General features: G+C 35.3%; 1 protein-coding gene across 4 annotated transcripts in view; it reads right to left on the minus strand.

Annotated features, from left to right (window-relative positions):
* tanc1a (tetratricopeptide repeat, ankyrin repeat and coiled-coil containing 1a) overlaps nt 1–13366 on the minus strand; it is a 161150-nt gene that overhangs the window by 68660 nt on the left and 79124 nt on the right. For 2 of the 4 annotated variants that reach the window (XM_073953756.1, XM_005165846.6), the window contains exons 1-2: nt 5856–5949; nt 5472–5593 (exon numbers count right to left, since the gene is read on the minus strand). In XM_073953756.1, coding sequence (XP_073809857.1) covers nt 5472–5543 — 72 coding nt within the window. In that variant the 5' untranslated portion in view covers nt 5544–5593; nt 5856–5949. Of the gene's footprint in view, nt 1–5471; nt 5594–5855; nt 5950–13366 lie in introns of those variants that run through there. The other 2 variants (XM_001920196.7, XM_005165845.5) reach the window with 1 other exon arrangement.

A 13366-nucleotide genomic window follows, 5' to 3' on the forward strand; every position in this document is an offset into this window, starting at 1 on the left:
AACCAACACACAGACAAACGCACATTCACATTTCAGCACTGAATCCACTGGAAATATATTATTCAGGAACAAAGAAAGAACCTTAAATCTAGTTAATATTAAATCAAAATTCAAACAGCTGAAGTTTGAGAGACATATGATTCTTCATTTTTGCATTAAAGCTGGTTCACACTGGGAAGATATCAGGAGCTATAATAATAAAGATACGGTTTTTAAAGGTGCTGTAAGTTTTTGACTCTGGTAAAGCATAAAAATACCATAATATGTTTGCAGATATTTAACCCTCTACTGCACGCATTATAACAAATCTATTAAAATATACAAATTTGACTGTTTTTCTTTTCTTAGAATGGCTTAACTTCAAGTGCTGTACAAAAATTTGGATTTTTTAAGGTACTTTATGATATGTTGCCATATGGCAACAATATCCAATAGTGGATCTAACTTAGAAATTAAAAAATTTAGATTTTTTATTTTTTATTTTTAAACATTTTGTTGTTTGTAATGATTTAATTGGGGTTGCAATGTTAAAAGCTTTAACACAGAACTTATAAACGACACCTTACATACTTTGCAACAACTTATATTCCAACAGCTTTCATTTATTCCATTCTTTTTTTGCTGAATAATATTAAAAACAAACATAATATTGTATAATCATGCATACAACATACAGTAGGTATAAATATTTCCTCCAGTAAATATTACAACAAATAAATAAACAAATATTAAGTCTAATATATCCAGATGCATCCTAATAATGTAGCTCCTAGCTAAAAATGTTTATTTATTATACTATATGCGCCTGTTTTATATGCCTCTGGGCTCTGAACTGTCTGCATCACAGTTCTTATCAAGTGTCCAATCTGCATCATTCTCATGGTCACTAAAACCCATCTCATCCTCACTTTCAACTATAGGAAGAGGCAGTTCTGTCCTTTTCATTTTTCACTTACCATAGAACATGGTGGTCCTCACTAATACACTGTTCCCTGTATTTATAACTAATCAAAAGTAATATTGCCATTCAAATTTGATTTTATCCACAATTCAAATGTCATTAACACATGAGTAATCAACATTATATTACTAGCATTCATGCTATTGTTACAATTTAAAGAATCTCAGCTAACCCTGCTAGCTAGCTGAGCCATTGGAATATTGCACATTACACTATTGCAGTGTTGCCATTTGCTTGCATTTGATCGATTTACAAAAAAACAAATTAGCAAAAACTTTTTTGAATTGTGAATATGTCATCATAATATACATCATAACATAACTTGCACAACATTCTTACAACAGTAATTGCAATTCATTATGTATCCTAACCATGTGGTAAGTAAATGTTACTCTGTAGATAAACGAATAGTAGAAAACAAAAAGTGTAATGCTGATCAGGGGTGCCACCAGGGTGGGTAGTTGTGTGGTTGGATGGGTGAAGAGGGAAGGGGAAGAGCAGGGGAAGGGTGTGTGTGTGTGTAATATATATATATATATATAGATATATATATATATATATATATATATATATATATATATATATATATATATATATATATATATATATATATATATATATATATATATATATATAATTCTGTTCAGCAAGACGGCATTCATTAAATGTAAAAAAAAATGTTAAATAAAGTTATTAAAAATTTAAATAACAGCTTTTTTTAGTATATGTATTTTCAAAAAATTATTACTCCAGTCATTATTGCTTTTATACTATTACATTATTAATAACAATAATAATAATAATAATAATAATAATAATAAATATTAGATTGATTTCTGAAGGATCATGCTATTCTGAAGACTGCAGAAATGAAGCTGTAAAATCCTCTTCAAAATCTCTGGAATAAATGATTAAATTAAATGATAAACTACTTTTGAACAGTTATTTTATAGTGCAACAACATTTCACAATTTAACAACTTGTACTTTATTTTCGATTAAATAAATGCAGTCTGGGTGAGCAGAATAAGCTTATCTTAAAACGCAAAAAATTCTTACTGACCCCAAACTTTTATATAGTTTAGATTTTAAATTATTTCCTTATTTAAATTCCCACACAGTGTATATTCAAACTAATTGTGTTATTAAAAAAAAAAAAAAACATTCTGCAACCCCATTGGAAGTTTACTGAGGCCCCCAGGGAGCCCTGGCTGGTAAGCAATGTTTTTAAATAATAAAAAACTTAAATGCAGATTTTTCCATATAGCAGGACTGGAGTGTGAAATATTATGGGTAATCTACATGCTGAAGAGACTGCTTACGTCGCATAAAACTGCAGAATAAAGACTTCTGCAGGACTCTTGTTTTCATAGAGTACATCAAATCCTAGATACTACTCTGTCGTCCCTTCTTACCTCTCTCCGCACTCTATATAGGTCAGGGAGAGTGATGGTGCGTGTGTGTGTGGGGGCGGAATCAGTGTACCGGAGCCCTGGTCCCTAGAGAACTGTTGCATGCCAGCCGCTCGCCAATGAGAGATTCTCATCTCACCACACACACATCCACGCACACACACACACGCACGCACACGCACACGCACAAACACACATCACAGTAAAGCAGAGCTCAAGCTTTCAGGTAGAGCTTGATGCACCTGTTCAATAATTTCCTCAGTGCTGCAGTTGCGTTAGAGAAGTGTGTGTAAGAGGCACACTGTTGCTCCACCCGCATCATTCCTTTTCCCTCGGAGAAACTGCATTACTCACCAGCAGCAACATCTCCAGGGTGCTTCACCACATCAAGACTATTTCAGCCCTTATAAAGCAGCAGCGCACGTACATGCAGCAAACACGCACAAACCAGCATTCATACTTAATGCACTGCGTTCGAAAAGCCTGAAGAGAAGATCAGAAACCGGCCAATCAGAAAGCACCTTTTTATTTGCCATAATACGTGACTGATGAAGCATGTTTTGTGGATCAATTCCGCAACTACTGGCTTTGTGTGCAGCAATCCATAAACGCTACGTAAGCCTCTTAAAAGCGATTCAGATCCTAGACAAACGTCTGGAAAAGTCTGTGTGATGAATACCAGTGGTTTGATGATGTGGACTCAAACACAAAGAAGTTTAATTAGTAGAAACAAATTGAAAAAGATATTGAACAAGTATCAAAGATTTTAGAAATCAGATTTAATAAAGCTGAACTGTAAAAATATTCATTAATTCATTCTCCTTCGGCTTAGTGCCTTTATTCATCAGGGGTCGCCACAGCGGAATGAACCACCGACTTATCCAGCATATGTTTTACACAGCGGATGTCAGCTGCAACGTAGTACTGGGAAACATCCATACACACACATACATTGCAGCCTATTTGGTTTATTCAATTCACCTATAGCGCATTTGTTTAGACTGTGGGGGAAACCAGAGCTCTGAAAAAATATAAAGCTCTAAAATGCCACCAGGGACACTACAGTTGATGTGGTTTTATTTTTAATACCCAATTCATTCATTAATTGTCCTTCGGCTTAGTCCCTTTATTCATAAGGGGTCACCACAGCGGAATGAACCGCCAACTTATCCACCATGTTTTACACAGCGGATGCCCTTCCAGCTGCAACCCAGTACTGGGAAACGAATACCCAATTAATAACTAATTATTTTACCAATATTCAAGGAATTGTTTACTCAAAAATTAAAACTGTCATCATTTACACACCCTGTACTGGTTCCAAAACTATTTGACTTTCTACTGTCAAACATCATACAATGGAAGTCAATGGTATTTACTTTCGTGTTCAAGAGAAGAAATAAACACTAAACAGTAAGTGAATATTCATTTTGGGTGAACTATCCACTATCCACAATTTTCCATTATTAAAGCTACTTGCTTAGGAGATATTTTAAATTTTTATTTACCCCAACTTAATCACCCTTACAGATGAAAAAACATGAACTTTAAAAACATGTTAAAATTCACATCAAACCAACAGGACACACATGAAACATGGTTTTGGATTTTCTGTAAAACCCAGGTCATCACGCTTCATCACATTTCTTCATATTTGATGTAATCCAAAAATGTTCTATTGACCATTTTGAGGGATGTAAACAAAAACAATTGTCCCAAAGTATTTCCTGTTTTACATTTTAAATTTCTATAGCATTCGAGATTTCAAAAAGGTCCACATATTGATAAATAATGTTATGATAGCTGTTTTAACATTAAGTTGTGATTGAATAGCCTCTTGTTACAGTTATAAAATAGTTTGACAACAAGCAGAAAATGTTCATGGGCCAATGATACCACCCTATTGAATGGTCTATAGTCACATTTCACATGCGTTTCACATGTTTGCACATATTCAACATGTGACTCCATATGTACAGGCAAATGAAACAAACCTGAAATTAAAATGATAAAAAAACAAAATAAAACTGTCCATCACGGTTAAATGAAAAACAAAACTGCCAAAACATTTAACGTTCAAGTAGAAGCAGCAAATAAAAAATAAGAAGCAATGCAACATATTATTAAAACTATACTCATTTAATCATTTTCCTTCAGCTTAGTCCCTTTACTCCTCAGGGGTCGCCACAGTGGAATGAACCACCAACTTATCCAGCATATGTTTTACACAGCGGATGCCCTTCCAGCTGCGACCCAGTATTTGGGAAACATCCATACACACTCATTCACACTACGGCCAATTTAATTCACCTGTACTGCATGACTTTGGACTGTGGGGGAAACAGGAGCACCTGGAGGAAACCCATTCCAACATGGAAAGAACATGCAAACTCCACACAGAAATGACAACTGACCCAGCCGAGATTCGAATCAGCAACCTTCTTGCTGTGAGGTGATAGTGCTAATCACTGCACCACCATGTCACCTATTAAAAACTATACTATCTGATGCATTTGTTTATTACTCATTTATTCAATAACCAATAATCAATTCAAGCAACCCAGCTTAAGGTTCTTCATGAAAAAATACAACTTGCCTTTCCGTATTTTGGTATCCCCATTCAAAGATGACCAGTCAAATCAAGCTGCATTATGTGTGGTCAAGTTTTCCCACCTCTACCATTATGCAAAAGAAAACACCACTGAGTGATTTCTCTAGTAATATGGCTCTGATATCACACACAAAAAGTTCCCATTTCAAGTTTGAGTCCACCTTGCCAGCAATGAATCACGCTATTAAAGGTACCAACCACCATTTTATTTTTTAAATCACAAATCTAAAACCAAGCTCCTCCAATATTGTCCGCAGTGAACCTGAAAGCAGCAATCGATCTCTCTGATAAACGACCTCCGGTAAATAAGGTAGATTTAGTGTAACCTTCCTGAAAAGAATGTTCAGAGGCCAATTCCACTTTCTGAGGACCTTATCGTCCCAATCTCCCAATCTTCATTGACGTGATGGAGCAAGCAGACTGTTTTGTGTATCAGATTGCACGGCTGTCAGAGTTTGGCTGTTTAGACCTGTAGGCTTCCTATTTACCTGTTTGTCCTCCATGTTTGTTTGTGATGAGGTGGGGATGGCGTCTCCCAGCAGGAAGCCCAATCGTGTCATGAGCTCCTGGACGGCCGGAGAAGAGCCAGACTCGGCCGGCGAGAGCAGCTCTGCACACACACACACACACACACACACACACACACACACACACACACACACATACACAAACACACACAGATTTAAAGGTTAGCATTAGGATGCACAATAAAAGCCCACACCCAAAAGCAACATGTCTACAGGTACCCACACAGCATGCATTTACAGCAACAACATCAATCTGACCACATTTACATTCAAACACAGCGTCCAGCCTGATTAAATAATCAATGCTATTCCTTTAGGACGTACGGGGGTTTTGTCCCAACTCACCAAGATCCAAAAGGACCGGTGTGCCACTTCCTGTGCTCTCGTTTCCTCTCCTCTCACTGCCTTTCACAGTCTCCTCTGCTTTCTGGCAATCTCCGTCCGTCCCTCCCTTTCTCTCTCTCTATCTCTCTCTTTCTGTCTCCATCCCTCCCTCTCTTCCCCCTCCTCTATGTTGCCCTGTATCTCTCACTCCCTCTCTCACTCTCTCTGTAGTACAACACACGGTCTTTACAGTGCTCCGCGCAGCTTCAGAAAGCCTAGGTTTGAGATGCGGTTATTATGACAACCAAGTTTCCATCCATTCAGAAGCTATGTGTGTGTGTGTGTGTGAGAGAGAGAGAGAGAGAGAGAGAGGGAGGACAGGGTGTGAATGTGAATGAGCAGAGATCGTGCTCGCTGCAATCACTAGGCTCTCATTCTCGGAGAACGATTGACTAGTCACACACACAATTCATTCTCTTTCTTTCTCCAAACACCATCATACAATTCTGCATTAATTTAGTTTTGATTTAACGTTACATAATGACATTTTAGGAAATGAGGTATTCATTTACAAACAACAGTTGGCTATGGATTAGAGGACATGAAATCAATTTACTTCATATACTCTACGTCTCTGGTTTTGCACATTATTACAATAAAAAGGTTTAGTCTTTGTTGGTTTAATGTTAGGTTCTGACATTTAAGTAAATGAATTCAGTGATTAAAATTAGATTTGGAAAAACAGAGCATTTAATTACAGATTGAAGACAACAAAAAAAATACATGAAATTAAATAAATACAGAGGGGGAAATTAGTATTGAACACGTCACCACTTTTCTCAGAAAACATATTTCTAAAGGTGCTGTTTACTTAATATGTTTACCACATGTTGGTAACAACCAAAGAAATACATTTATGCAAAGAAAACAAATCTAATTAGTTTACAAATTAAGTTATGTTAGGGCCAAGTGATTAATCGAAAAATAATCGAAATTTACATTGAGAACCTATAATCAATCAAATTTTTCCAGGTAAATCATTTCGACTACTTTACTGGAGTCACGTGACCCCGCTCTGTAAAGGCTAATTTATACTTATTATATTATGGTTTATACTTACATTATTCTGATATTATACCTCTGCCAAATGCATGCATACGGTCCGGTGGAGCCTTCGCATACGCGTGCACCTCTCAAAAAAATGTAACTACACGTCACAACAACACGTAGCACAAGCTTTGAGACTGGTCAGTTTAGTATCGGTGATGAAGATGGGTGGTGCGGAGAGCCACGTTCTAGGCAATGAGTGTTTTAATTTTAGTTGTTCAGTGTTGATGTTCAATAAATAATCAAAGATGGCAGTGTGTTTGTTCACTTCAATAATTTTTTGAAGTCAACCTATGCCCCCTTCATTTAGAAACCTCTCACTTGTAATATGCAAGCATATTTACTGTACAAAACTTGTCAGTGAATTATGAGGACAAAAACATCAAATAAATAAATAAAATATTCGTTTACTAATCGTAATCGAGTTATAATGTTTAATAATCAAATTAGTTGATTTTAGGCCAAATCGTTCAGCCTTAAGTTATGTGAAATAAAATGAAATGACGCAGTGAAAAAGAATTGAACACATGAAGAAAGAGAAGACTAGAAAGGCAGTGTAAGCCCAGGCAGCAGCTGAAATCTCTCAGTAGTTAGAAAGCAACCCTCTGCCCTGCATCATTGTAAAACTGTTAAAATGAATGACATTATATTGAAGAGAAAAAATTATCTTCATTTGCTGATGTAACCCTGTACGGATATGAGGAAAATATGAGCTTTTAAAAATAATTTTATAGCTTGACAGGTTTTCATTTTTGATCATCAAATCTAACCACCAAATCAAGTTCTGCACAACACTGCAGCAGGATATTTAATGTCAATTTAAAATATTTCTGATATTATTAAGTAAATTAGTTTTGGAATTTTGTCTATACAACAACCGATCACCAGTAGAAAGTTCAAATTTGATTAAATTTTGATGAACATAAGAAAATTAATTTATTCAGTAATTTTACCTTTGGCTTAGTCTTTTATTTATCAGGGGTCGCCACAGCGGAATAATCGAAATTGACATTAAGAACCTATAATCAATCAAATTTGTCCAGGTAAATCACTTCGATTACTTTACCTACCATATGTGGAGTCACGTGACCCCGCTCTGTAAAGGCTAATTTATACTTATTATATTATGATTTATACTTATTACATTATTCTGATATTATACCTCTGCCAAATGCACGCATACGGGACGGGTGGAGCCTTCGCATACGCGTGCACCTCTCTACATGTCCTCTCATACACATCACTACAACACGTAGCACAAGCTTTGAGACTGGTCACAGCAGAATAAACTGCCAACTATTCCAGTTATGCATACAACTATGCATGTTTTACACAGCAGATGTCCTTCGAGCCGCAACCCAGGACTGGGAAACACTATACACTCTCACATTCACACATGCACATACACTACGGCCAATTTAGTTCATTCAATTCACCCGTACCGCATGTCTTTGGACTCTGGGGGAACCAGAGCACCCGTGAAAAAAAACACAGGGAGAACACAGGGAGAACATGCAAACTCCACACAGAAATGCCAACTGGCCCAGCCGGGACTCGAACCAGCAACATTCTTGCTGTGAGGCGACAGTGCTTACCACTGAGCCACTCCGAATTTAAGAAAATAAATTACAGATACAAATTTTTAAACAATCATTTAGTTAAGGCATATATTTTTTGCTTTCCCTTATTTCGAATGAGATGCAGCAATTTTACATTTTGACTATTTACATATATACTTTATTGTCTACATCTAAACTCATTTGATAAATATTTCAAACCACTGAGAGCGATTATATTGAGAGTCTGTTCAAATAATTAATATTATGCAAAAGGATTAGGCTTTTTCATTACATTAAAAAAAGATCATGTACCATTGCACATGCTCACTGGAAAACACATATAATGCATACAGCACATTTCTTAGCAGTGTACTTGTTCCTTCTGCTGTTTGCAATAGTACTACACCGTCATGGCAATTCTGGTTAAAAAAAGTCTTTCATTCAATATTATTTTACTGGCAATATAAGTAGACTTTTTAATGGCTTGTGTGTTGTTGTTGTTGTTGTTTTTAAATCAGTATAATTTAAAGTATTAAATTAAGTGAGACTCAGTAGGTAGCACTGTTGCCTCAAACCAAGAAGGTCACTGGTTCAAGTCCCAGCTGGACCATGGGGGATTTTTGTGTGGAGTTTGCAAGTTCTCCCCATGCTCACATCGGATTCCTTCAGGTGCTCCAGCTTCCCCCACAGCTCAAAGTCATGCAGTATAGGTAAACTGAAAAAACTAAATTGGCCCTAGTTTATGTGTATAGATGTTTCCCAGTACTGGGTTGCAGCTGGAGTGGCATCTGCTGTGATAAACATATGCTGGATAAGTTGGTGGTTCATTCCACTGTGGCGACCCCTGATTAATAAAGGGACTAAGTTGAAGGAAAATAAATGAATAAATGAAATTGGCTGTCTTGTGTGAATGTGTGTTAGGGTGTATTGGTGTTTCCCAGCACTCGGGATCCACATATTGCAAGGATTGCAGCTGAAAGGGCATCCTTCCAAAATCTTATGCTATATTAATTGGCTACTCGCTCAGCTGTGGTCTTACAAAATAACTCAAAGTCCTAATTAACCAGAAGCTGCACCTTTTTTACGTATATAAAACAATGTGAAGACTTGTGCGACCGCATTTACACTTCTCTACTGACCTTGAAAACATAACTGGAAAATTGTATCGCACAAAAGCTGCATTAGGCTTGTGTGTGGGGTCAAATCAACGTCGCAATCTTTTTTTGATTAATCGTGCAGCCCTATTACAGAATATTCAGAATCACAATGGTGAACATTTATATACAATCAGCAATACACAAAAAAGTATACTTTTTTTGAAGCTTATGCATGTTATGAAACAAAAAAAGCTTCAGCAATTATCACAACAAGAAAATATGACACACCATGCCTAGTTGTCTGCTCAATGTGTTCAAAAAAGCTAAAAAACAAAAGGATTGCTTACAAATTGTAACAATGAGGCTGAAAATCAATTTAGGGTGGCAAATATCACCCATCGCTCAAAATGTTAATTCCAATCGATCACCACATGGAAAACACACACAGAGATATCCTTTTTTTGTCAATACAGCCCAAGATTAGACAAAATGCCACTGATTTCATGGTTTTATAAATACCAAGATATAAATGACCAATTATGTGAAACTAAAATATGCGGCCTGACATATCTGTGCAATTACAATATGCAAATGAGCGGGAAAGTCTTGTGTAGTGTCCTGGAGGGGATGACAGGGCTCTGGGCCACAGTTCATTAGCATGCTGTACTCCGTCAGCAACACTCGCCTCTCCACCTCCATCCCTGCTTAACATCTCCCGCCATCAATCTGGCTTTACACAAATCACTTCAGCATCGATCTCATGCTGCTGGTCAGGTAGTGTTGTTTGCTTGCGACTGACGGCAGGCAAACCTCAGGCAGAATCCATATTTAACACGTCGTCTATAAAACATTTAATAACGCGCAATGAAACGTGGCATATGCACGCTCGTCCTCTGGGTTTACTTTCAAGCAAATATAAAAAGCAGGCTAATCCAAATAAATATTCCCCAATTAAATAGCCTCTAACCTGCGTTTGTTTAGGATTAGGACGGTGAAGTGAGCGTGGATTGTTTCCAAGCACGTTTATTATGGTGGTCCACCAGTCAGTTTCTCTCAGCTGGTCTCCAGTTGATCAATGTTTGCCAAAGGACACAGACCTCCCAATGAGTTCACACATTTCCCCTGTCTTTTGCTTATGGAGACTGTGCAAACCGGACCATTTCTGCACACACATTGTTAGACGTGGCTTGTTTTTGCAGAGCATTCAAGCAGTAGGGTTGTGGTGCCTGCATTCTGGCAGGACACAAGCCTAGTAGTCTAGCAACACTTGTGTGTGTGTGTGTGTACTTGTTTAAGTGGTTTACAAGGATACAAAATTGTATAATGCTATGTTGTATGATCTCGGTGTTAAACATTGATCAAGGTGTAGTTGGTAAAATTGACACCTAGTGTGTATATATTTCCAAAATATTGGAAAGGGATTTTTTTTTTTACCCACTCCTCCGATAACTCAATGCACAAAATGGTTTGAAGACAAAACCAAAAGTGAGCGTGCCAGAGGATTAAGCCTTCAGCTGGTCAGCTACCATTTACCTTTATAATACTTTTATATGCATCTAATTTCCGAAGCTGCTACTGTCCCATATATGGAAGTTGCATTTTTGACCCCGCCCCCATATGTTGAGGCAGCCTTTATGACTGAAAAGAGATGCGCTGTGTTTTCAGTCAAGGCAAACCAGGGGTGCTATAAAAGAATTGGTTAAACTGGCAATGGGTGGAGTTACACAAACCAAAACACAGACAGACATTCTGACATGGAATGCACATTTTCAAATGAGTATACCTGACTTTAGCATTGTTTTTCAGGTAAACAAGCATGTTCAATTAGCAAATATCGCCAATTTTTTTTTTTTTTTTAAAGTCAAACATTTAGCACCTTTAAGGAGGTTAAGGGTAGATCTTCTCTTGTGTCTTCGTAATTCAAAATGCTTAAAAACTATACTTAATGGTGTCTTTCGACATTTCAAAATTTTTTACATGGAGTTCAGTGGGGTAGGGCTGTGTGTGTGTGTGTGTGTGTGTGTGTGTGTGTGTGTGTGTACAATCCTGGGTACTGAATTTCATGTCGATTCATAACATCAGATTTTTATTGTAAATATAAAACATCACCATTTAGAAGTTCATTTGTGATACTTAAATAAATATATAACTTTTATAAATTTATTTATAACTTATTTACAAAGTTATTTACCAAATACAAAGTTACTTAATTACCAATTATTAAAAGCATTCCAGTACAATTTTTTATGTTTCTTTAGATTTCTTTTTTTTTTTTTTCCAATCCTAGCTGGTGACACAGGAGTAAAGATAGCCTCTAAAATATTTTGAGCTCATACATTTTTTGACCCCTTCCAGAAGTCAGAATGCTTTTGTTGAGTTAATGCTCATAGAATGTAATTTAGTGGGATAGTTCACCAAAAATTAAAACTTTACTCACTGTTTACTCGCCCTCAATTGGTTCCAAACCTTTTTGAGTTTCTTTATTCCGTTAAAGACAAAATACAATGTTTTGAAACAGGAAAAACATACTATGAAAGTAAATGGTTACAGCTGTTCAGCTCTGTTTAAAATATCCTCTTTTCATTTAACAGAAAAAAAGAAACTCAAAAATTTAAAACAAGAAAAAAATTAGTAGATTATAACATAATTTTGAGGTAAACTAAAGCGACATAAGACCAGCTACTCTCTGTTGTCTTAACATGTAACTATTATTAGATGAGTTGTGAAAAAAAGTAGGTTTTCAATCCTTTAATGTTTTGACCAAAAGACAAGAATTGAAATGTCTTTTCACTCACTGCTGTGTAATTTGCGTTTGTTTATTCAGAAATTACAAACCCAAGCACTCAAAGAGACATATTTAAATGCATGTTATTACCAAGTGAATACAGTGCCTGTGTGAGCAAATACTTATGAATAAAAGTATTCCGATATGCACATCAAATCCTTGAATTGCACTTTGCTAGAAGATTTGAAAGCAAACAACAACAATAGTCAATGCATTTATTAAAAAAAAAGTAAATAAAAAGTACCATTAAATGCAATGATATGCAAGATTTTGTGGACTAATATACAATATTTCATATTAAAATGTAAGGAATTTGGAGTTTAACTTCTCTTATGAAGAATAAAAACATATTAGGCAATACTATGATCAAAGCAGAGCACCTAATCCAGTTTTTTTGGAGACAAATGCATTATTCCAAAGTACAAAAATAAGATAAAATAAACAAATAAATAATAAATGTAATTTAATTTAATTTAAATAAATTACAATGAAATTAAATTAAATCACAAATAAAACAAAATAGTAAATTAAAATAAATAAATAAATACATAAATTAATTAATTGATTAATTAGCTAGTTGATTAAATTAAATATAAAATAAAATAATAAAAACAAATAAATAAAAACAAATAAATTTAATATAAATAGAATAAAATAAATAAATAAATAAATACATAAATAAATATTTATTTATTTATTTATTTATTTAAAAAAAACTATCCAAAAAAAAAAAACAAATAACAAACATGAATCAGGAAGAACTAGTGTTTTTCCCCATTTTTCAAGTACTATTTATTTCATATCTGTGAAATATTATTTGAAAAAGTTTATAATTTTATACTATGTCCACATCAAACTGTAAAATGTGGCAAAATGTCAGATCTGGTGTCATCATGGTTAAGTTCTATATTTGCTCTGTAATGCATTTATCAGGTTAAATAAAAAAAGTATTTATTCAATATATACATATAGCTCTTTTGTTAA

Source organism: Danio rerio, chromosome 6 (genome assembly GCF_049306965.1).
Source record: "Danio rerio strain Tuebingen ecotype United States chromosome 6, GRCz12tu, whole genome shotgun sequence".
Classification (NCBI taxonomy): Eukaryota; Metazoa; Chordata; class Actinopteri; order Cypriniformes; family Danionidae; genus Danio; species Danio rerio.